Source organism: Pseudorca crassidens, chromosome 1, assembly GCF_039906515.1.
Source record: "Pseudorca crassidens isolate mPseCra1 chromosome 1, mPseCra1.hap1, whole genome shotgun sequence".
Classification (NCBI taxonomy): domain Eukaryota; kingdom Metazoa; phylum Chordata; class Mammalia; order Artiodactyla; family Delphinidae; genus Pseudorca; species Pseudorca crassidens.
In genome coordinates this window covers 110934695-110959338 of record NC_090296.1, presented here as the reverse complement: position 1 = coordinate 110959338, position 24644 = coordinate 110934695, and the positions used below count along the sequence as shown (strand labels likewise).

The 24644-nt window shown below is 42.9% G+C and overlaps 1 protein-coding gene across 3 annotated transcripts in view; it reads right to left on the bottom strand.

Annotated features, from left to right (window-relative positions):
* TLN2 (talin 2) overlaps positions 1-24644 on the bottom strand; it is a 450451-nt gene that overhangs the window by 184146 nt on the left and 241661 nt on the right. For all 3 annotated transcript variants that reach the window (XM_067749188.1, XM_067749208.1, XM_067749197.1), the window contains exons 4-9: positions 15457-15628; positions 13638-13735; positions 11964-12093; positions 10993-11145; positions 9043-9185; positions 6930-7057 (exon numbers count right to left, since the gene is read on the bottom strand). In XM_067749188.1, coding sequence (XP_067605289.1) covers positions 6930-7057; positions 9043-9185; positions 10993-11145; positions 11964-12093; positions 13638-13735; positions 15457-15592 — 788 coding nt within the window. In that variant the 5' untranslated portion in view covers positions 15593-15628. The remainder of the gene's footprint in view (positions 1-6929; positions 7058-9042; positions 9186-10992; positions 11146-11963; positions 12094-13637; positions 13736-15456; positions 15629-24644) is intronic.

Sequence of the window (24644 nt, the reverse complement as noted above, 5' to 3'; positions counted from 1 at the left end):
TTGCATTCTGGATTGCTTATGAGGCTGAATATTTTTCCCTGTCTTTAGAAGTCAGTTGAATTTCCTCTTCTCTCAAGTGCCTATCTGTTATCTTGATCTTTTTTGCTTAGAAGGTGTTATTTCCTTTTTCATATTTTCTGGACATTAATTTATTCTTGGTAGTATGCACTGCAAATATACAAGTTTCTTCTTTCATTCTGGGGCCTCACTCTTCATTTGGTAATGCCTTTTGCCTAGTATTTTAACTTGCATTAAGGCAAGTTCATCAACCTTTAGAACTCTTAACATCACCCTACATCAATAATGGAGTGTTTTAATTACTCTAGCTCTCTAAGAAATTGGGATAATTGTGTGAGTCCTCTATATATTTTCACACAAATACACATACACACACATATTTTAATTTTTCACAGTCCTACAGGTGAATACCATGGTTGTCTGGATCTAGGTGGTAATAAGCTGCCTTTATGTATTGATTTTTCTTCCAGAGACTTTCCTTTCTATTAATAGTTCTAATTAGTTTCTTCATAGATTGAGTGAATTATCTATGTAGATAAACCTATCACCTACAACTAATGACAGTTTCATTTTTCTAACCCTGAAATCATTTTTTTCTTTCCTTATTGTGTAATTTACTTATTATTTAATATCTGCCTCTCTGAACTAGAATATAAGTTCCATGAGGGCAGGAATGTTTGACTGTGTTTTACACTGCTGTACCCCTAATGTCTAGTGCCTACAGGTAGAAAGACATGTAATAAATTATTTATTGAACAATGAATTTTGCATTCCTGGAGAAACCAGTGACAAATTGCAGTTATGTATAAACACATGTCATGCTGGACTTTATTAATTTACAAATTTTAGGGAAGGCATCTATATTGAGTTTAAAAGTGTTACATGGTCTGTATACAATTTTGCTATCTTAATTCTGCTAGCTCCAAGTTAAGGTGACCAGTTTGGAGGTTTTCTTTTTTTTTTTTTCCTCTTTCTGTTCTCTGAAATAACCTGAGCCTACTTTTTGTTTTGTTGTTTTTCCACTGGTATATTTTAAACCGCTAAGACTATTTCTTTCAAGATCATAGATCCATCCAGATTTTCTAAGTATCCATTTTTGTCTAGATTTTAAATATTTTGGCTTCAAGTTTTCATTTCATTCTCTTATGATGTTTAAAATCCCTATCTGAAGTTCTGTCCCCATTACTAATAATGTTTATTTTTGCCTTTTTCTTCTTTTGTTTCACTTGATCAAACTTCCCAGAAATTTACATATTTTATTAATTTTTTCAAAGAAGCAGCGTTGGGTGTTGCTGATTCTATGATTTCTATTTCATTACTGTCTCTTGACTAAAACATTTTCTTTCTTCTATTTTGATCTTGTTTTACTTATCACTCCCTGAGGGAAGTATGTTAAATTATTCCACTAAAAGCATGTATCTGGAATTCTCCTTGTAATACTGCCTGTTTTTCCTTTCTATATTTTAAGGTAATGTTAGATGCATACAGGCTCACACCCTGGCGAATTAGCCTTCTATCTTCATAACAACCTTCTTTGTCTCTACTTATGCTTTGTTTGCCTTACAGTCTATTTTTTGTGACACTGCGTATAGCTTCTCTAGCTTTGATTTAACCAGTTTCTTGGTACACCATTTTATGCCTTTAAACTTTCCTGTGTCCTTAAACTTTAAGTATGTCTTATAGAAATACTATAGAGCTGAACTTTTAAAAAATTTCATCCAATGAGAACCTCTGTCTATTAACTGGTAAGTTTGATTTACTTATATTTGCTATGATGCCTAAGATATTTAGAAGTATTTCTCAGATCTTATTTTGTACATTCTATTTACTGTACTTTTTCTGGCTTTGTTTCTGTAAACCACCTTGTACAACTCCTACTGTATTGGCCAAGTTGTTGGTATCACTTCTCCATTACCACCCCGCTCCCCATGACACACACACACACACACACACACAATCTGGTTTGGAAGTTCTACGATCTATTTCTATTCTTTTAGGCTAGCAATATTTGCCCAACATTTTATTATGAAAAAAATCTCAAACTCACAAAAGTTTAAAAGAATTATAGAGTGAACATTCTATACCCATCACCTAGAGCTATCTAAAATTTTATCACATATACTTGATTTAAGGTCTAAAGTTTATCAGTGTATCAAATATTCTTTGATACAATAAGCCATAGAAGGCTTTGATCACTTCTTTTAAAAGTGAAGTATAGTCGATTTATTAAATTATGTAAATTTCAGGTATATGACAGAGTACACCTTAAAATTTTTAAGTTTACAATTTTTAAAGATTGTACTCCATTTACAGTTATTATTAAAGACTGGCTATGTTCCCTGTGCTGTACCATATATCCTTGTAGCTTATTTATTACACACATAGTATCAATAGTTTGTACCTCTTAATCCCCTACCCCATCTTGACTCTGATCACTTTGTAAAGTTTTCTACCAGATTTTTAAAGGGCCTGAAGTTAGTCATTATTTTAATAGGTTTCATTGTTGTTGTTGTTTTAAGAGCTAATTCTTTAGATTTACCTTCTATTTTGCCAAATTCTTCTGTCAACATTGCTTCTTACACTATATTATTGCCACATTTCTTGAAACAATTCACAGTAGTCCCCAAAGCCTGCAACTTTTGGAATCCTAAATAGATTCCAACCATCCTGCTTTCAAAGTATAGTTAAAGGTTAGACCTTGTTGAAATTACAGGCACGTGTTGGCTCTCCAAAATAACAATTCCATATGCTTATCGCCAAGTAGACTGTAGCCTCAAAAACAGCAAAGAATTAATCTACAATATCCCTTGTATCTTCCCTACACCTGGCACAACAGAGCACACATATGAAGTCCTCAGTGAGGTACCACATGGCATGCTTTCTGCAAGCATTTTCTGAACACAGGAGAGCATAAAGAATACATATGGTTACTAGATTGTGTTGGTTATACTTTATGCTCCCATCAAATGATAAAATCTCCCTCCCTGGGACTCTTTGGAGATGACCTGAAGAAAAGTGTCATGTATGTAAAGCACATCAGATAGGATTTGGGACAACTGGCTGTTTCCTGGCTTCCAGCTTCCCTGGTTCCGTTCTTTATTTCTGTCCCTATCTCTCTTGCACTTATTTTCCCCACCTACAGAGCACATGGGGGACACTAAATAATCCTTAAATCCCTGAAAACTCTGAAAATCTTTTAGTCTCTGCTTTAAATTTTTCTAAATAAAGACCTTTACTAAGGTGGTACTGAGTATAGAAATCATTAAAGGGTCTAAAGAAAGGTGAAAAAAATTCTCATAAAAAGGTCCGTAGCAACTACCGTATGATCTAGCAATCCCAGTCCTCGGTGTATATCCAAAGAACTTGAAATCACTGTCTTGAAGAAATAACTGCACACCCATGTTCACTGCACCGTTATTCACAATAGCCAAGATATGGAAACAACTTAAATGTCCTTTGATGGATGAACAGATGAAGAAAATGTGTGGCAGATACATACAATGGAATATCATTTTGCCATAAGACAAAAGGAAACCCTGCCATTTGTGACAACACAGTTGAACCTGGAGGGCTATATGCTAAGTGACATAAGCCAGACAGAGAATGACCAATCTATATGGTCTCACTTACATGCAGAATTTTTTTTTTTAAGCCATTTTCACAGAAACAGAAAATAGAATGGTGGTTTCCAGGGTCAAGGTAGGGGAGAGGTGAAAAGGGTAATGTAGGTCAAAGAGTACGAATGTTTTAATTCTAAGAAGAATAAGAATCTAACATACAGCACGGGACTATAGTTAATAATATGGTATCGTGTACTTAAAAATTGCCAAGTAGTTAAGCATTCTGACCACACACACACACACACACACATTAACTATGTACGGTGACGGATGTGTTATTTTGATCTTACTAATCGTTCTATATGTATACATATATCAAATCATCAAGCAGTATACTTTAAAAATACATTAATTGTAGTTGTCAATTATTCCCAATTATTCGTCAATAAAGTTTTTTTTAAAAAGGTCCGTAGTATGCTGACTTTGAGCACAAGTGCTGAACAAGTTTTCAAAAAATTAAAAGAAATAGAGTCATTAAACATACTTCCATGTACCTCACCCTTAAGCTATGTGACTAAAATCTCTGCCTGGCTTTATCTTCAACCAGACTCTGTGGCAAAGTCCAACTTTTTTTTTCTTTCCTCAAATGAATTGTTCAAAGCCAATAGTATATATGAAAGCTAGATGGAGAAAAACAAAGGCTGGCAGACACAGCCCAGCCACAGTCACCAGGGACAGCCCAGGGATATTATCGCTGAACAGTCTCAGACTATCCAACATACAATCAGGGAAATGTGACCTTGCTGTTTTAATTAAGAGGAGACGAATACCCTCAGGAAGTTCTACCTGTCGTGTACGTGCAATAATATACACAATTAAACATCTACATGAAATGAAAATCCCTCATTACCTAGACTAGATTTGGTCTAATTAAAGAGAAAATCAAATTCATATGGAAAAATAATTGCTACCAGGCACAATAAGCTTGTTTTAATCTGGAATCTGAGTGAGGATACACATACACTAGGGGCATGAGCTCCATACCATAATCTCAGAAACAAGAAAACTGAACAATTGCTTAACCTTGACGGCCTCACATTAAGAGAAGGAACATCTTTAATGGAGTGTAGGTGTGCAGCATTCGATAGCGCATAAATCGCAGGAGACATTGTAAGAGCAATACCAGTGCTCTCACGCTGTCTGTAATCCCTACACAAGCAGTCGGTGGTGTAACAGTATTCGCTGTGATGTAGTTGTCACAACCAGTGACATAGCAAAGAGACCAAAGAACCTTGCGATCACATTTTAAAGTACTTTCTTAATCTTGCTGCATATTGGGAGACCAGTGAAAGAGGCAACTTTGCCCTCCAAGTAGGAATCTGTTTGTAAATCCCAGTGTAAGGAGTCAGAAGCTACCTGCAGAAAAATTCTATGTCACTGTGAACAAGCCACATCTCCTCTCTCTGCTTCTTCTTCCACATCTGTAGCTTAAAATATACTGCTTTCTCAATTCACAAGGGGGCCCTGGGAATTATCTGTCCAAAAGCTCTAAAGAAAAGGCATGAATGAAATGACCATGGTAGCCTCATTTTGGGCACCCAGTGAATGGCTACATGTGGATCACCTTCTCATCAGGGCCAGATAGGCTCACAGTTACAAAAGCCTGAAACTAAACATTGTATTTTAAAAATTCTGGTTCATAAATCTTCTCTTCATTTTCTCCTATTCTTCATCAGTCACTCAAAGAAACAAACAAAATATGTTTCCTCCCTCCAGGGCTTAATAATTCTTGGTGTTATCAATTTCCATGGCCATAATCCACAGGTTTATGACACAAAATGTATCTGAGGGACCAACTGGGAGGTTAGAATGTGGCAAGGTGAAACTAGTAAAAGCTTGTGTGCATGTGGTTTTCTGAAAGGCATCTGGGGTGTCAGGACAGACAAAGGCAAGCTTCCGTGACTCCTGCAGGAAGGAAGCCAGACCAACTGGGTAGAAGTGGCCCTGAGGAACACTTGGCCATATGACCTGTTTGGAGAACACAGAACAAAGTCAATGACAGGACCTGCTCAGAGCCAGTCTCAGTCTCAAGGTCACTGTACAGAATACTGTAGGACAAAGCACCACTTTAGAAAGGCTCCCCAGGATTCATTAACACAAGGGTAGAGGTTTTTTTTAGTAACAACTCAGTTTAGACCCAACAGCGTGCAGCCCAGGCATTCTCTGCAACTAGGAGAGAAGTCAGATTTCCTTTTTACCTTAGGGCACATGCTGGTCCCAACTATTTTCCACCAAAGTGAAAGTGAGGTCAAGGGCCAAATAAGCATTTTATTCTCTCCTCTCAACACACCCAGACACAATACAACAGATGACCTACTCTATGCATCTCACGTCGGCATATTCTACAGAAAAGCTGATGCCCACCCACCCCAGCTGGCATTCCTGTCAGGTCCCCACTACATGCACTCTAGGTGAGAGCATGGTATTGACCAGGTTAAGACTTTCTGCAGTGATTTTTTTTTGGCTCAGCCAAATGTCTCATCTGATCTAAGAAACAGCAGAAGAGAGAAAAGAAAAGGGGGGAAAAACAGATAAAGGAAAGAAATGTTATATAGACAAAATCCTTGGAAAGCCCAGACCAAACAGAGGGGAAAATGAACTCTGACGAACAGCAGCCTCCGTATGGCTGGGCTTGTCTGCTGGGCATTTCTAGGAAAACCAACCCTAAGGCCCACATTCGGAGGAGCCATGACGAATCCGGAGGGTTAGCTTTCTCTCGAATCCATAAGTATTGAGCCACAAAAATTACCCCCATCATTTTATAAAAGAGAACCAAAGACCAGATGGAAGAGTAGAGCCAGTACTAATGTACGCACCACACTTGCAGAGCAATGAAGATTTCATAAGATTATAGTAAATAATGTGAAGCTCTCTCTTTTATACTCTGTTGTAATATTGGAGGCTTAAAAAGATATTAAACATGACAAAATTTGGTCCCATTCCCATAGGAATATCCCAAGGAGCAGGGGTTTCAGAAGATGGGGGAAGTGAGTTTCTCAAGTCCAGAAATACCCTGGACAACACCTTGGAGGGATGCCACAGACCCTCTGGTCCAGTGGAAACCACATCCTGCCCGAACACTGGAGCAAGTCATCTTCAGTCATCCCAGCCCTGAATTTCCAGGCCCCTTGCTTTCCCCGAGGCTCACAAATTTCATCATAGATTGAATCGAGTAAAAGCTAACAATCTCACAATTTACTGAAACCAGGCTGTACACACATTGCATAGCTAGCTCAAATATAAACAGTGAAGAGAAAAGAAGGCAAAAAAGAAAAACAAAAGGTCATTTACTCTAAGAATCCAGGCTTGTGTTTATGTTCCACATGAGGTCCAAACTGAATCTGGGCTTGAAATCCACCAAACTCACAAGCTTTCTCGAAGGAGACAGGGTGGGAGCCATTCAGGATATCATCCCGAGCCTGCAACACAAGAGGAAGCAAAAAGCATCAGGAGCTTGGAAGGAACAACACATTCTCTCCATTGCCATGTTCCTGCATCCCAGCGTACAAGGGCCAACAAGGGGCAACATGCCAGCCAAGCCAGAGTGAGGCATTCAAGACACTGTGGGTGATCATAGCACAGCAGAATTAAGGCAGGGACTTCCCTGATGGCGCAATGGTTAAGAATCCGTCTGCCAGTGCAGGGGACACAGGTTCAATCCCTGGTCCAAGAAGATCCCACATGCTGCAGAGTAACCGATCCTGCAAGCCACAACTACTGGAGCCCGCGTGCCTAGAGCCGGTGCTCCGCAACAAGAGAAGTCACTGCAATGAGTGGTCCACGCACCGCAACGAAGAGTAGCCCCCACTCGCCGCAACTACAGAAAGCCTGTGCACAGCAATGAAGACCCAACACAGCCAAAAATAAATAAATAAATTTATTTATTTAAACAAACAAAAAATGAATGAAGGCAAAGGGAAAACAAGTCCTTGCCCCAAACTGCCTATAGATGGAAGGCATCAGCAATGCCCAGTATATTAAAACTGAAGCTTGAGTGTAATCTAGGGAGGTCGAAGTGATCATGAAAAATACAGAGGCAAAGGGAAATCCTTGTATAATGACCAGATTCATAGAGGGGGAAACAGAAATGCAATATATTTTTTATGACCCTAAATGATAAAGCTAACAAAAAAATCATCTAGAAGTAAAATCAACCCAATCCCCATCCCAAAATATATAGAGAGAACAGACAAGAACTCAATACTGCAGACATCTGGGGGAAATGATCAGCAAATGCACAGTCCTGGAATCAGGAACCCACTGCACCTGAAGCCCTGAAGTTCCCATTTCCTGACCCCTCACTGCTGTTGCTATTTATTCCTTTTCTTTGTCTTTCCTTTCTCCAGTTAAATGACTCCTAGAGCACTCTCAGATGGACACTCTAACCTATGGCCCTGAGCCTTAAACCAACAACCATTTTCTTATTGCCCTGATATCTCCCTCCCTTCTGGCCTCCCAGCCTATCTCCTCCCAGCCCTCCTTCCATCCACTAACTCAGGGGTCAGCAAACTTTTCCTGTAAAAGACCAGAGAGTGAATAATCTACACCTCTGGGCCATGTGGTGTCTGTCCCAACTACTGAACTCTGCTGTTGGAACATGACAGCTGCCATGGACAACACGTAGACAATTATGTGATACAGAAGGGGATTTACCAACGTGCAATACATAAATGAATGAGATGTGGTTTCAATAAAACTTTATTTATAAACACAGGTGACGCTGTGGCTGCATTTTGCTGACCCCCCCCCCATTATTTCTATAAGCTGATAGGCAGATAAATAAAAGGAGAGGAAAGGGAAAGGAAGAATGAAAGAAGTGAGAGTGAGAGTGAGAGAGAGACAGAGACAGAGACAGAGACAGAGACAGAGACAGAGAGACAGAGAGACAGAGGGAGGAAGATGTTTTCCTTGAGCCAAAAGAAACCTTTGGGACTGTCTAGTGCAAAGCCCACATCTTACATACTGGGTAACTGCAACTCAGATAATTTGAATGACTCGCCTGAGTTTAAACAATTAGTTAATGGTAAAAACATAAAAGGTTACTGAGAGAGTAGTATCTTTCAGTTAATAAGAAGTACTGATTTTCTGACCAATAACCATCCTTGTACTCTAGATGCGAGGTACGAAAGCTGTAGTGCGTGTGAAGTGATGAGCCAGGTAAGTGTGTGAAGCCAAGCAGAGAGGCAGTAGTCGCCATGAGGACCCCACCTGGGAGGCAAACAAAGGCCCACCTCTGGATGGCCAGCTCACAGTGGACACCAACCTGTACCACAACCCAACCCGACTGGAAAGTGCGTGTCACAGACACGGCGAGAGCCGGAGCCCAGCTCCTGCCCACCACGAGCCACAGCCAGAGCTTCCGGAAAGCTCACCAACCTCAGCGTCTGAGTATTCAATACTGTACCTGAACATAGAGCAAGTTCAGCTGCACGGGGTCTCTCGAGTCCACATTCTGATCAGAGTAAAAGAACTTCCGTCTAAGCAGCAACGTTTCATTTTCATCTACTCCTTGTTCTCTGAACGTTCGGCTGTGATCCAGCCAATTTACTGCAACACAAGATGACATATGAAAGAACTATGTCGATTCTTCCTCTTAGTTCAAGGGGATTAACCCAAACAGCAGTGTGATGCAGACGTGGATTTCTAGGATGCTGATGTCCAGTTATAGTTACTTCTTAGATTAGATCTGAGCTTTTTAACTTTGCAAAGTAACTGCACATGTACCACATGACACATGAAAAAGCAAATGAGGGAGAAATCCGCAGCAATTCCTCACTTAGTAAAGCCCCAGAATGAATCCATGTGCCTTCCTTGGGGTGGTGGGATAAGGAAAACAGTGCTTTATGCCAAGACAGTCAAGTTTGCATTTCCTTTTAAGTCAAGGCTGGTCTTTAGTCTGATCAGGTGAAATAATTTATAAACTCTAAGCATAATGAGTTACTACCTCTGATCTTAAGTAGAAAAGAGGAGGAAAATGAAAGTAATTGGGGCAAGGAGAGGACAGGCCACTAAGGGGTCGGGGAGGGTAGAACCTTGCCCATGGCACACCTGGCATCTCACTCATTTAGAAAACACTTCCCTGATACCTAGGTGCAAAGGGATGGATCACTCCTCTGCACTTCCCACAGCTGTCATTCCTACGCTCCTCCCCTGGCCTAACACACACATTGTGAGCAAGTATTTATTAGAAGCCTCAACTTTGGCACAGGGAATGTGTTGGATGGACCTCATCTCCCACAGTACCTGGAAGAGCAACATGCACAGTATAAAAATCCTCAGGATTTGTCTACTAAGGTCTCATTTGGAAAGAAGTATGCGACTGTAAATCAAATGAGGCGAGAGAGAAAGAGAGAATGGAGAAAGGGTCAGTGGAAATGAAAACCCCACGGAAGATCAATAAACCTAATGCCAAGGAGATGACATCTTCCCAATGCAGCACTGAGAGAAAGAACAGTGAAGGGAAGAGGCTGGGACGGTCTGAGTGAAATGTGCATGAAGTAAGATCCTTGGGGGTGGGGTGGTGTCAGGCGGTCAGGTGCACAAAGCACAGGTCTGGGGGACACATGGGGTATATATACTGGCTTTTCTGTATATTATTAGCTCTGTAGCCGTAGAAAAGGACCTTCCTACGATAGAATTATATTACTGTTTCATAACCCCTAAGGAAATAATGGATCTAAGTAATGATCATCAATGGCTGTTAACACCACAAAAAAGGAAACAACCAAATTCAACTTCCTAATGGAAGTACACAACACCACATAGGAGTCTTTATTTTTAAACACACATACATACATACACACACACACACACACACACACACACACACACACACACATCTGATCAAGCCTCCAGATCTCAGGAATTAAAAGGGACAGATGAACATGTTACATGACACCACAAGTCATCTAACAAAATCCAGGATGTAGAAACTTCTATACAAGTAACAATCTGGTTTCTTCCCCTCAAAAATTATAAGGCAAAAATAAAACAGATGGAGGGAAACTCTTGAGACTAAAAGAGTTAAACAACCTATCATCCAATCTTATTTGGACCTTCATTTAAACAAACTGTTACAAAAAAATTCTTTAGACAGCAATGGAGAAGATGGGAACACAATGTGTATATTTCACCTTAAGAGATTACTTTTGAGATATGAAATGGTATTATCATCCCTTTTTTTTTTTTTCCCTTAAGGGTCTATATCTTTTAGTGACACAGGCCAACATGTTTGTAGATGAAATAAAACAAAGGCACAACCACACACTCCTGTCCTGGGTCATACAGACGATGGGAGAGGAGTGAGGCTTGGCTGACCATGTGCCCGCATTACACCTCCTCTTCAGACACTCACGGTCATCATCCGTGTGAAGCTTGGCCTTCAACTTCTCCATCTTCCTCTCGTCTCGTAACAGCGTCCTGTCTTTTTTTAATGTACCCGTTCCTTCTTCTTTCTTTTCTTCAATTGTTTCTTGGATTAAAGAGTATTCTTCATAGTTTGTAATTCCTAAAATTATCAATTAGGTTATTATAATGGTCAGTGATTACATTGCTATCAACTCCTTTCATCCTGGGGCCTATAATACTCCAAGGAGTCCCTGGGGGCAAAAGATAGGAAAGAAGCCTTGCCAAGATGAAGGTCAGGGTCACCCAGGGAGCACACATCAAGGAACTGGCCACAAAGGAGGATCTTTGGCTAGTTAAGCCACACTCAAATGTCACGTTCAAGTCTCCTGACTAAGTTTTGAGTAATAAGAACAAAGTAGAGATCATACAGAGGAAGGCAAGACAATGTCAAGCAAGCAGTGTCTGAAGGAGCTGGGCTTCCTTTACATGATGAGGAAACTAAGACAGGCAAGGCCACTTTCTGAAGGTATTCAAGAGGCTTCACATAGAAAGGAGAGACAGACTTGTTCTGAGGAGACTAACAGAAGCTAGGAGGAAAAAAGATGCCTAAGAATTGTACAGGCTGTCCCCACGAGTCTTCAGGAGAGATCCTGGGTATCAGTGATGCTGACACAGAATCACAGCCGTGGGCAGGAGACTGAATTATATGGTTTTGAAACATTACTTTCAATTGAAAACTCCTATTGTTTTTGAAATAAAAGCTCTCACTTGTGACTCAGTGAGAAGTTCAAGTGTTGACAACACCAGTGAGTGGGTTTGCAAATCAGGAAAATGAACACACTCTCTTGGGACTGGGCCAAAGTCAATGTGTTACAATATATTCAAAATTGCCTAGATACCCAAAGGGGGTGGAAAAAAAGAAGAGGCATATTATTAAAAACAAAACAAAATCCAGAAGCTCTGCATGTGTACCCTTACCTATCCTGCTGCAAATAGTAACCAGGAGCTCCCCAACAGTCTTGGAATCATCCACCATCACTGTTTTCACAGATCCATCCAGCATCCGAATTTTCTGAGGTCTCTGTTTTTTTTTATATTCCAAAATATCCTACAGCAAAATCATACAAACATCTCACACTGCGTGGGAAATGAGGTAATAAACTTGGACACTTTTCTTTAAAAAATGACTTTTCCCGAGCACCCTCTGATTTCCTCCTTCTAAGTTTTCATGAGATTTTGGCCACTAATACAGAATCTCCAGTGTGATAAACTGCTTTCATAAAGTTTTCTTTAAACTCTGATAGTAAAATTGCACCTCAAAAAGTCCTACTTATAGTTCAGAGTTACTGAAAACTAACCTCTGTAAAGTGAAAGTAGCATATGTCATCCTGAAAGGCTGAGAACGGTCTGCTGTAATGAGAATTAGCAGAGGAAAATTCCTACTTGTTTTTTAAAAAGTTTGTAGTGTGCTTCTTCAATGACCTCTTACATAGTTATAAGCAATTTTTAATATATATGTCATGAAGGACATAAGTAATACCCCCATAATTCTTCACAGTAGTGGTGTATCACAGTAAAAGTGGTTTTCTGCCAATAATGGCAAGACCAAACAGGCGTAATAAGTTTGAGAGTTATGTCTAAATAAGAGACTCTCCTTTTACTACACTTCTTAAAAAGAGAACTATGGGAGGGAAAATTAATGGCAACTCATACTTTGCTCCTGCTTATGAAGTACTCACCAATCCGATGTGTCTATTCCGTAAACCAAAACCCCATATATTTCAGGGGTTAAGCTAATATTGTGTTAGTTTCAGGTGTACAGCAAAGTGATTCAGTGTTTATATATATATATATATATATATATATTAGATTATTTTCCATTATAGGCTGTTACAAGATACTGAATATAGTTCCCTGTTAACACTTTTTTATTCATTATTTTTTTCCTACTTCCATAACACAATTTTTTATTGTTACTGTTATTAAACTCATATCTAATGTGAACTTTTTATAAAAGCAAAACACTGATTAATATTTAATTTCTGGCTACCTTTAGGATTATATTTTTGTTCTCTCTCTATGCTTACTTTCTATCACCAGTCACCAGGATACTTCCTACATACTTACAGGAAGATGCTATGTTTCTAACTACCAAGTCCAACAATGGTATGTAGAAACAGCTTAAAATCATTACCTCATGCTGCTTTAATTACTTTGTGGAGTTTCAAGAATTTGGACTTCTGATATTTTCTATCACTAACCTGGACGGCCTTTACGAAGTATATTACATCAAAACTATTAATAAAGTGCCCTTGTGGGCTTCCCTGGTGGTGCAGTGGTTGAGAGTCCGCCTGCCGATGCAGGGGACACGGGTTCGTGCCCCGGTCCGGGAAGATCCCACATGCCGCGAAGCGGCTGGGCCCGTGAGCCATGGCCGCTGAGCCTGCGCGTCCGGAGCCTGTGCTCCGCAACGGGAGAGGCCGCAACACTGAGAGGCCCACGTACCGCAAAAAAAAAAAAAAAGAATAAAGTGCCCTTGAATCAAAATAGTTGTTGAATCTCTCTTTTTCTTTGAAGCATAATCATGTTAGCTTCTATGGAAGGCCTAGGGACAAAGTGATGAAAAAAATAAAAAAAAGATCAACAGCATACCCCATTTCGCAACATGTAGTAATCCAGTGTTCTGCCTGCTTCCAGCCAAATTCCTTTCCTGGGGTCTTCATCTGAGAGAAACAGCCCATAGTCAGAAGCTGGAGGGAAAACAGAAAGAAAAATAAAAAACAAAGTGATGATGACGCCATCACTGACTTCCAGGCTCTTGAGTCTGCTGACTTGGCAAGGGGTTCTCCTTCACTAGAGAAATACTTCATTCTGACAACATGGGCAGCCGCTGGGACTAAAGCAGATGGGGAGGAATGAGAGCTGAGCTGCAAAACCAACACCCACATACAGGGGTCATGTTTCTTAAAACAAGTGGGCAGCAGTCGTGTCTAAAATTTAGGGAAACGCCGAGAACAAAGCGGTCCAAATTTCCTTCTAACTGAATTGGGCTTTGTTCTCTATCACATGCTGTAAAAGCCAGGCCAAGAACCCAGGAAGAATGGTAAGACAGCTGTGGAGAAACTATGCACATAATCACTCAAGCCAAGGCCGCTTAAGCAAAGAGGGGCCGATGGAGCCTTGACACTTGGAATAATCCCTCCATCACCCCCACACAGCACTACAAAATAAAAGGAAGAGTTCCGTGTGAGACGAAGTCGCTGCTCCCCATGCCACCAAATTATGAGTACAGTTGGAGAGTTAAACCCTGTGTTCTTCACAGAAATCCTTTAATCCGACCCAGGAAGTATAAGCGGGTGGAGGAAGGAGGAAAGCAGTATCGTTTCCTGTCTCAAGACTTCTTTCTTCCTAAATGTGATTCAAGGAAACCTCAGAGACCCAGATGAGGGCCAGAGCTCCTGTTGTTTCTTAGAAAAACAATTTCAAGATCTATAAAGGTTTGTATCTTCACCAGAGTTTTACAGCAATCCAACCCAAACAAAGTTTTAAAAATCTGGGAATAAACAGTAACAGAAAAGTAAAAACACCAGATATGACTGGACAACCAGATCTTGAGTAAGGTTGGGAATGTGGGCAAACTTTATTCTGATTTTTGGGTAATCTAGAAATAACAGTGTTTTGAATAATATAGATATTGCTTTTGGACCAAAAGATTCGTGCTTTTGTGAGTAACAGATCTTTTCAAGAAGACCCAGGCCTAACAATGCTATCTTTGAACGTTTGATTTTTATGATTCCAATTTTTTAAGGAAAGTTTTATTCCATTTTCACACTAAAGGCTTATTAATTTAGGAGTAACCCCAATTTCTCAAGCATTAAATACTAAATAAAAGAAGGAAATGTAGAGAGAAGACAAAGGGAAACGGAAAATAAAATTGTATGAATGACTCTTGTTTAAACTCAGATTAACAGTGGTCAGTGGTTCAACCAAACATTAAACACAACACGTATCAGAAATATTTTTTTTAAGGTTTAAGACAAAGATGATAAAGCCCCTGCAAAGTACTTGAAATATAAGGCTTGCCCTGGGTCCTGATGGCTGTTCCAGTCTTCTTCAGGCTGCTAGCAGTGGAAAGTTTTCAGGCATGCGAAACAGCGCTCAGGATATACAAAAGCGGTAACTGTCAGAGCAGCTTCATCTGTACTCTATGGGGCTTTATAACAAAAAGTGACTTGTAAACAGAGCGCAATGCTGATGTATGGAAGGGTCATGACAATGAGGATGGCTCGCTGGCAGCTGTGATCATTGTCGTTACAAGTCTCACACAGGAGGCAAGTAATGTCCAGGATAAGAAGACATTTCATTTGAAACATACGCACCTGTGTACCACTCAGAGCCTCCGTTTCCTTAACTATTAAGGGAAAAACATACAAACACATTTCAAGCAGCCAGTAAATAACCAATGGCCTACCTTGGCCAGTTTGTGCCTCGGGTACCCGTTCCCGAATGACTCGACATGCGTCGTACACCGCCGTCGATGGTTCAAACTGCATGGTCTTCACCACGTTGCAGTGGCAGACACAGATCTTTAAGGACAGGGCCACCATTTTTCCAGATGACTTGAGGACTCTCACTTAGAATGTCTGGGGAACACAAACGAACAAACCGTGATGTTCGTGATAACTGTCCAGTAGAAAAAAAACGTTAGAGTCTGAATCAGCTTTAAAAATCGAAAGAAGATAAAATGGCAATTAAAGAGAAGGCTCCGGATAAAAACACAAGTTAAAAAATAACTTTTGAAAATTTGAGAATAGGACATCAGCAGTCGTGGAGTTACCATTATCATAGGGTGGCAAGGAGAGCCCCTTGGAAGGAGGGAACCACAGGAGTTCACCAAGGCTCCTTCCTCAAGGCTGCTCCCTACTTGGGGTTTCCCCAGGGAGAGTGGCATTTCCCAGGTGAGTGTCCTCCAGGTGAGAGGCCGAGTGTCCTGGGCGCCCACTGCTGTCTCCTGACGATGGCTGTCAGCACCCTCAGTTGCGGGGCTCCCTCCCCAGCAGCTCCTGGGCACAGGGAAGAGGCACCTCTGCCCTCTGGGGTGCTTCTCACAGCCAAACTCCACCACATCTTGTACCAGAAGACCTGGCTTGGAGGCCCAGCCCCATCGCCAGGAGACAGCCAACTGGCCACTCTGCTTCCGTTTCCTTGCAATCAAGGAGCCATACGCTGCTATCTGCCCTTCATAATTCACAGAAGAACTGAATCCTGAGGGGACCTCAGTGCCAGGCCAAGGCACAGCCATCACTAATGAGGCCAGAGCGGCTTATCTTAAACACCCGGTGTGCCAGGCAGCTTCAGACTCCTCGGGGGTCTCAAAGTGAAGAAAATGCCAATTTAGTTGTTCTTTCATTCAGACAAACGCCTGGGATATTTTGCTTCTTATCCAGTTCAATGGCTTTAAAAATAGATAGGTGCTTAGGCTGGGTTTGAATTATTTTGTAAAAGCCTTCTTTTTACATTTTAAGTCCAGTCATTTAATGCATTTTCTGAGTTGGTGGCTTCTGGGTGATTTCAACTACCTGCTCCATTCCTTGGCCAGAAACTTACCCCCCAACTCAGGCCAGCCTCTATATCAATGCACGCCTTGGACACAAGAGGGAGGCATCTTCCCTGCACCTGAGAAGCCAACACAGACCTACCCAGCTCACTGTCATCCTGGAAACCAAAATAAGGCACTTCACAGTGAGTAGCTTACTAGAATCCTAGAGCTGCATGGATAACAAATCCCCAGGAGTTTCAATCTCACACTCCTTTCTCGTCTTTTATTAGAGAATCTACACGTAGTAAACCAGGACCACAGCTCCCTCTGGGAATGCAAGTGCTAAGAAGCAATCAGGTGGCCACAGGCAGAGAGGGCAGCAGGCTGACCAGGGGTGGGAGCCTCTAAGGCGTTGCTTCTCAGCAAGCCTCACTAACCACTGGCTTCCTAACATCCAGCGACTACAGTCACTTGGATACAGAGGACAGTTTTCAACAGATGCTCTGGTATCCATGGGCAAGGTGTGTACACACTCTCATGCAGCAACCATTTACGCTGTCCAACTGTAAAGTCATTCTGACCTCTGCTTAGCTTCCACATAAATCTGGCCCATGAAAACATGAAAATATTTCTTATTTGAGAAATGTCAAGATACACTTCTCCACAAACAATAGCAGTATTCACTGACAATCTGCCCTAAACAGAATTAATTTACTACAGCCTGGGCAGTGACTAGATTGAGTTGTTCAAAATATCTGATGATTTTCCATCTACAAGATTGAGGTCTTGTAAAGCCACATACGTAGGCATCCCTCGGGGATGTCGTGGGTTTGGTTCCAGACCACCACGATAAAGTGCATATCGAAATGGAGTGAGTCGCACGAATTTTTGGGTTTCCCGGTGCATATAAAAGTCATGTTTACACCATACTATGGTCTATTAAGTGTGCAATACCATGATGTCTAAAAAATACCAAATACATATACACTATCAGAATATACTTTATTGCTAAAAAATGCTAACCATCCTCTGAGCGATCAGCAAGGCGTAACGGTTTTGCTGGTGGAGGGCCATGCTGACTGACCAGGGTAGTAGTGGTTAAAAATGGGGGTGGCTGTGGCCATTACTTAAGACAGCAACGTCTTGTGCCGTATTGATCGACTCTTCCTTTCACAAAGGATTTCTCTATAGCATTTTTGATTTCCTTCCAGAACTTTTCCTCTGCATTCACAACTTGACTGTTGGGGGCATGAGGTCTAGCTTTCAGCCTGTCTTGGCTTCCTCACTAACTAAATCATTTCTAGCTTTGACTTAAAGTGAGAAACGTGTGACTCTTCCACTTACTTGACCACTTAAGAGGACACCGTTGGTTTATTAATTGGCTTAATTTCAATACTGTTGTTTCTCAGGGAATAGAGAGGCCTGAGGAGAGGGAGAGAGATGTGGGAACGGCTGGTCAGTGCAGAAGTCAGAACACATATTTGTCAGTTAAGTTGCCTGTCTCGTGTACAGGTGTGGTTCAGGGCTCCCCAAAACAATTACAATAGTAACATCACAAATATAATAATGAAGAAGTTTCAAATATTGCAAGGGCTACCAAAACGGGTCACAGAGACATGAAGTGAGCAAATGCTGTTGGAAAGATGGCGATACTGATAGACTCGTCTGAGTCAGGGTTGCCACAAACCTTCAATTTGTTAAAAAACAAAAAACAAAAAAACACAGTCGCTGCAAAGCACAGTAAAGCAAAGTGCAATGAAACAAGGTATGCCTGTAAAATGCTCTACCCAACTCTTTTTAATAGGCATATTTAACCAACCAACTCTCCAATTTGAAGAAATCAAACTGTACGGTATCACTTATACGTAGAATCTAAAAAATAATACAAATGAATGTATATGCAAAACAGAATCAGACTCACATATAAAGAAAACAAACTTGTGATTACCAAAGGGGGAGGGACAAATTAGGGGTATGAGACTAACAGATACAAACTATTATGTACAAAATAAACAACCAACAAGGATATACTGTATAGCACGGGGAATTACAGCCATTATCTTATAACCTATAACCTACAGCCATAACCTACAATGGAGTATCACCTGCAAAAATACTGAATCACTATGCTGTATAGCTAAAACTAAAATATCGTAAATCAACTATACTTCAATAAAAATACAAATATAAACTCTAGGGATAAACTGACAAATTTGCTGGGGTGTAAATCACTCCATGGGTTAGTTTTTCCCCTGCAGCTGGTGACAACTGTGGGGTTTCCTGAAATGGTGAGATCCATGAGCATAGCTGGTGATAACAGTCGGTGGGAAACTCGATGACATCATGGGTGCTGTTTACACAACACAGCAGAGAGAGTGAAATGGTTAGTATCTTCCATCCCCTGAGAATAGGAAGTAGTCCAGTATAAGTATCCCTGCATGAAAGCGTCCCTTCCCAGGCTAGTAACTGGACTTTCTGAAGAGCAAATGAATGGTCCCTGTAGCCAACCAGAGAAAGACTCAATCGCCGGGAAAGGCAGAGCCACGACACGGGGCCGAGAGCAGAAATGCGCAGCAGGACAGACCACACGGGGGAGCTCAGACGGAAGTAGAAGACACAGAGGGGAGCGAGGAGACACGGGCAAATTGAGGAACGGGGGGCTGCAGGACAGAGGGTGCAGAATCAATGAGCAACACGGGAAAGAAGCCCAGAACATGGGGAAGCGGAAGACAAGAAGAGAAGCAGGAAAGTATGACAGGGAAGGAACATTTCTATCCAAAACAACTGGAAAAATGAAGAAGCCATTGACTGAGGGGGAGGAAGCTGCTGGAGGCACAGGTCTGGGGTGAAAAGTTGCTAAGGAATTCCTCTGGGATGTGTTCAGCGAGAGGTGGAGCAGAGTCAAACACAAAACTGGAGATACGCTGCGGGGTGTGGGAGTGTCGCCATGTTCAAGTCTTTGGGGCTAGAAAGATCATCTAGGGAGTGAGCACGAGAGGGAAGAGACCTGAGGTCTGGGTCCTGGAACAATGTTCTAGAATCAGGACAAGAAGGAACCCGCAAAGAGACCTAGTGGTAGGGGAGGGAGGAACATGGAGAGAGGGTGGGACCAGAGGGAAAGTGCCTCAAGCAGGAGGGAGAGATCACGTGTGTCAAATGCTAATCACAGTTCAGGAAGAGGGGTGCTGAGACAGGACAGCGGAATCTGGCTGCTTGGAGGTCTCTGGCAGCTGGGAAAAGAGCAGGGGTAAGGCCAGAGCAGCAGGTCTACGAGACAAGTGAGGAGGGGGGCTGGCCCAACAAGTACAGAGGCCTGATGGAAGGGGGTCGGAACAGGCGGTAGCTCTGATTTACGCTTTGAAGGCTTTTTATCCAGAAACAATTCACCACATGGATGCTGCAACCTCCCTTTCTAGCCAGCATCTATACAGACCTGGTTTCCCCTTATTACGGCCCTTGGGGGCAGGCCCAGGACAGCTAAGTGTCCTTGCTGGAGGCAGGTGCCTCGCCACACAACGCCGCTGCCCGTGTGTGTGAGAGGAGGGGGGAGGAGAGGGTGAGTCTTGGTTCAAGCAAAGGGCGCTGGACTAGGAGTGTGTGGTCCAGGTTCAGTCCCAGCCTGTCGATGCCTTGGACCTTCTCTCTCTGCTTTTCAGAGAGCAGGAAGCCACCAACTCCCATGAAAGGAGCCTCCCAGCAGGCACGTGCTGCTTGGCCAGCTCCTCCCCTATTCTCCTTATCCTGACATCTCACAATGGAGGCCACTATCCTTAGCTCAGGGCAGATGTTGAACGGAATAAGGGACACCAGAGATTTATTTCGCGGTCTACCATCTCAAAACAACCACTGCGAAAAGCATCAGTTTCACTACACGGGAACACGTTACGCAAAAAGACAAAAAATCCACATCAGTCACTCTGAACGAGCTCTGCACGGTCGTCAAAAACGAAAAGGCTCCAATTTCTTCTACTTACTCTTGGCTCTCTGTTTTATTATGACTCAGTGTTCCCAAGTATGAAAGCATGAAACAGGACCGACAATTTCCTGCACGGGAATGTTTTAAAAAATGCAAATTATGCACATAAAAATGCTTTATAAACGACAAAATTATGTATAAAGCCAAGGTACTTTTCCTACTATCACGCAAGAGGACCCCCCACACAGAAAAACCTCAGTGAGGTCTGAATCCAAAGTGGATGGCGATTGAATCACCATCCCACGGGGAGCACGGCAATGAGCTGTTTCTAGCCCTCCTCTCGACACAATGAGAGACGTGCAGAACAGACATTTGTTGGAATAAAGTGTCCTGACTTGCGGCAGAAAGGAGGTAGGATTAAAGCATAAAGCAACCTAGAGATGCCAGCGAAAGCTGAGCGTGTATTCAACGCCCGTGAGAAGTCTCACTATAGATCCATTCAAGCCTTAAGAAAATCATGCAGCTCTGACAACACGCCATGATAAAACTTGACTTTTCCCCTCTCTCCGCTGTGATGTTTTCAGGTCAGCGCAGCACTGACCCTGACTACAACTGACCCTTGATGTCCACTTTCCTGTAACCTCACCCCTCCTGCTAATTCCTGTCCCTCCAGGCTGGGAGCCTAGGAGAGCTGACCAGGCTTCCTCTTCTGGTTTGGCTGCACGAAGGCTGAGGGCCGAACATGTATGCTGTTTCTCACAGTGCTGTTAGTGTCTAATTCGCCTCTATTTTATGATCCTATCCTTGTTCTTCTTCTGCCCCAAGTTAAATGTCTATCTAGTTGGACTTTAAGTCCCTGTTCATTTTTTGCTAAAAGATAGGGTACAGGAATTCCCTGGCAGTCCAGTGGTTAGGACTCCACACTTTCAATCCTGTTGGCTTGGGTTCGATCCCTGGTCAGGGAGCTAAGATCCTGCAGGCTGCGTGGCATGGCAAAAAAAAAAAAAGACAGGGTGTAGAGGCATAAACCATCCATTACTTTCCTTTGCATAATCTCTTCTCACTCTGACCATTTTGGCCCTGATTGTATGTGTGAAGGTCACCTGGACCGAGACAGAAACCCTTCTGTGCCATCCATTGTGGAAGATGAGCCAATAGTTTCACCAGTGATGAAACCCAGACATTCTCTCCTTTCAAAGTAAACACTTTTTAGTCCCAGGGAGCTGTAAACAGCCCAGTATGATGGCAGCGATGCAGGCTGCAGGCTCACCCCAGTCCACCCTGGGACAAACAAGCCCAACTCAGCCAAGACCTCCTCCTCTCCAAAAGCAATGGTGGTCAAGATGAGCAACCACCCCTTGGCTCTCTGCCCTGGTGAGGGCCATGGTGTTCCAACCCCACCCCTGCCTTACCAGCTGCCACCCTAGGCTGGTCACTTAAGTGCCATCTGCCTCAGTCTACTCCTCTCTAAAATAGGAGACGATAATAAATCGACCTCAAAGATTGTTAGAGGACTAAAGAAGTTCATACATGTCAAAGGCACAAAGAAAGTACAGGCTCAGGGTTTGTTGTTATTAGTTATTAGTCATGGCGGTTGGACAAACACTGAAAACAGCATACTGTGTTCAGCCACCACCTGAGCTGCAAAATTCATTTTATTATTTATTCTGCATCTATCATATACTAGATACTATTACGGGCATTCGGGAAGCAACAACAGACAAGATTCCTGCCTAGTTGGAGCTCACCTTCTAGTAACCCTTTTCACTACACAGTTCCTGTGTTCATCCTTATTCACATCATACAACGTGATTTTTCTAGATGCAGAACTAGCTAAGGATGAGCCCTGAAGTGGAACGTTTTTGTGGATCAGGTAACTCCTAGTACTCCTAGCTGTCGCTCTTGCATGTTAGTTGAATTCCCTCAATCCAGGAGGCCAAAGGAAAAAACACCTCCCCCTCTGGGGCAGGGCTGGCATCACAATATGCCCCTGCCCTAGGGCTTGTCAATGTCCTCTGCCCAGGAGTAACCCATGTGAGGTGTCATTGGTTCTGCATACTCTGCTGTACAGCAGAAGAGTGGCACTCAGCTGGCAGGACCACAGCGACAGGCCACCAAGCCTCAGTGGGGCCCTGGATCTGCAGGAGAGTAAGAGCTACCCACCAATCCCAACCTCTCCCTCCAGCCGCTGACTCCATTCTGACCCATTGGAAGACTGCTGAACCCAATTACGATGGCTGTGCCTGACCCATTCTGTAGGTCTGTTCCTCTCTCAGCAGGCAAAATACAGCTCTGTTTGGTAACAGCATGCATCACATAACTGAATGTCGGCATAAAATGTGGGCCTATATAGAAGCTATTATTCATCTGTGTTTCTATCTCCTGTGAACGATTCTGCTCGCAAAGAAATGCCCCGGAAAGAGCTTCCCCGTCTCTCCACCCCTTACCTGCTCCTCTGAAAGGGAGGAGGGGGGAAAGCCCATCTGACAAGTAAGAACCCATTGTAACTGGGCCACGGCTACCCAGAGATGCCTTGAAATCTAAGCCCCGGAGGGTCTCACACTCCATCTCGCTCTCCTGGGCTGTCCGTGCTCCAGTACCTTAGGGCTCGCCTTGAACATTCAGACTCCATGTACTGAGCCCAGCCTCAGTACAGGCCTCCACAGGTGTCCGTCATCTTCTAGGAAGGTAAGTCAGGTCAACCATTAATTGAGAACTAGGTGTCTAATTCAAGGAGGGGCCAGGAGGAGAGGAGGCTGAGGGTCCCATCTGGGGCTCATCTCCAGCCTTAATCACCTTATCTCCCCACTGGGCCCTCACATCTCTTCCTGCTAGTGAGAGTGTAGAGGTGAGGGTCTGATTGGAGAGGCTCCCCTGGTCTCCCACATCAACAACTTGTGAGAGCTCCGGCTACGAGGCTTGGAGAAAACAGTAAGAAAACACAGCTGACGTGATTTTTTTTCCATGCGCCCAACAGCCCACTTAGAAAAAGACCAGGAAACAAGAGAGAACAGTCACTTAAGAACATCTCTTTAGTCCTCCTTCAGGGAGGCACGGGAAGCCAGGATCGCTGTTTGACTCTGAACACCTCAACTAGAAATAACTGTCATTAAAAAGTCAGGTGGGGGCTTCCCTGGTGGCGCAGTGGTTGAGAGTCTGCCTGCCGATGCAGGGGACACGGGTTCGTGCCCTGGTCCGGGAAGATCCCATATGCCGCGCAGCGGCTGGGCCTGTGAGTCATGGCCGCTGAGCCTGCATGTCCAGAGCCTGTGCTCTGCAACGGGAGAGGCCACAACAGTGAGAGGCCCGTGTACCACAAAAAAAAAAAAAAAAAGTCAGGTGGTCAAGGAGCATAGGACAAATGATTAACCACCCACAGGTGTGAACTTAGCAGGCCAGGCAAGTCAACAAAAATTCTAGCCCAGTGGTTGGCACCCAGGGCTGCTTTGCCAGCGCCCCCAACCCACAGGGCTATCACTTTGTATGCTTGCCTGTCCCCATTACACCAGCATTAAGATATATACACAACACAGTGTCAGGAATACATTTGCCACAAGAGGTCCATTTCCCCCACTGTCCTCTGAGAGCAAGGACTATATCATTTCGGCCACGCTTGAATCTCAAGGCCATAGCACAGTGCCCACCACAAGTAGATGATTAATAAATGGTTGTGGAATTAATATGCACATCATGGAAAGACGTACACCAATTTTTTTTTCTAAATTAGTCATTAGGAATTATTCACACTCACATCATGACTCAAGGATGAACAGAGAGCAAACATCCAGCAGACCCCACTATTTCTACTCATCCGCAACCATTTACACTGACCACAGAGACTAAACCTCACGGCTCACAAGATGAAGTTCCTTATTTTGGCAAATGAGAAACAAAAAAGAACCAAATCCACACCAGGTGGGAATAACTGGAAGCTCTCTGAGAGCAGGGACCATGTGTATCGCTCACCATCAAGTACCTGCCAGAGAGAAGGGCTAAGTATGTTTAATGCATGTACGGAGGTGCAAGTCACCAAGAGGACCAAAGCGTGCATACAACGGTGAATACAGAATGATGGGAAAAAACCTTTGAGATTGTTTTCCATGTTCAGATGAAGAAACTATAATCTTGAGATCAACTGATCTTCTCAAGGTCACACTGGTAGCAAACCACAACCAGACCTTCCCACGTTGCCACAATGAACAGG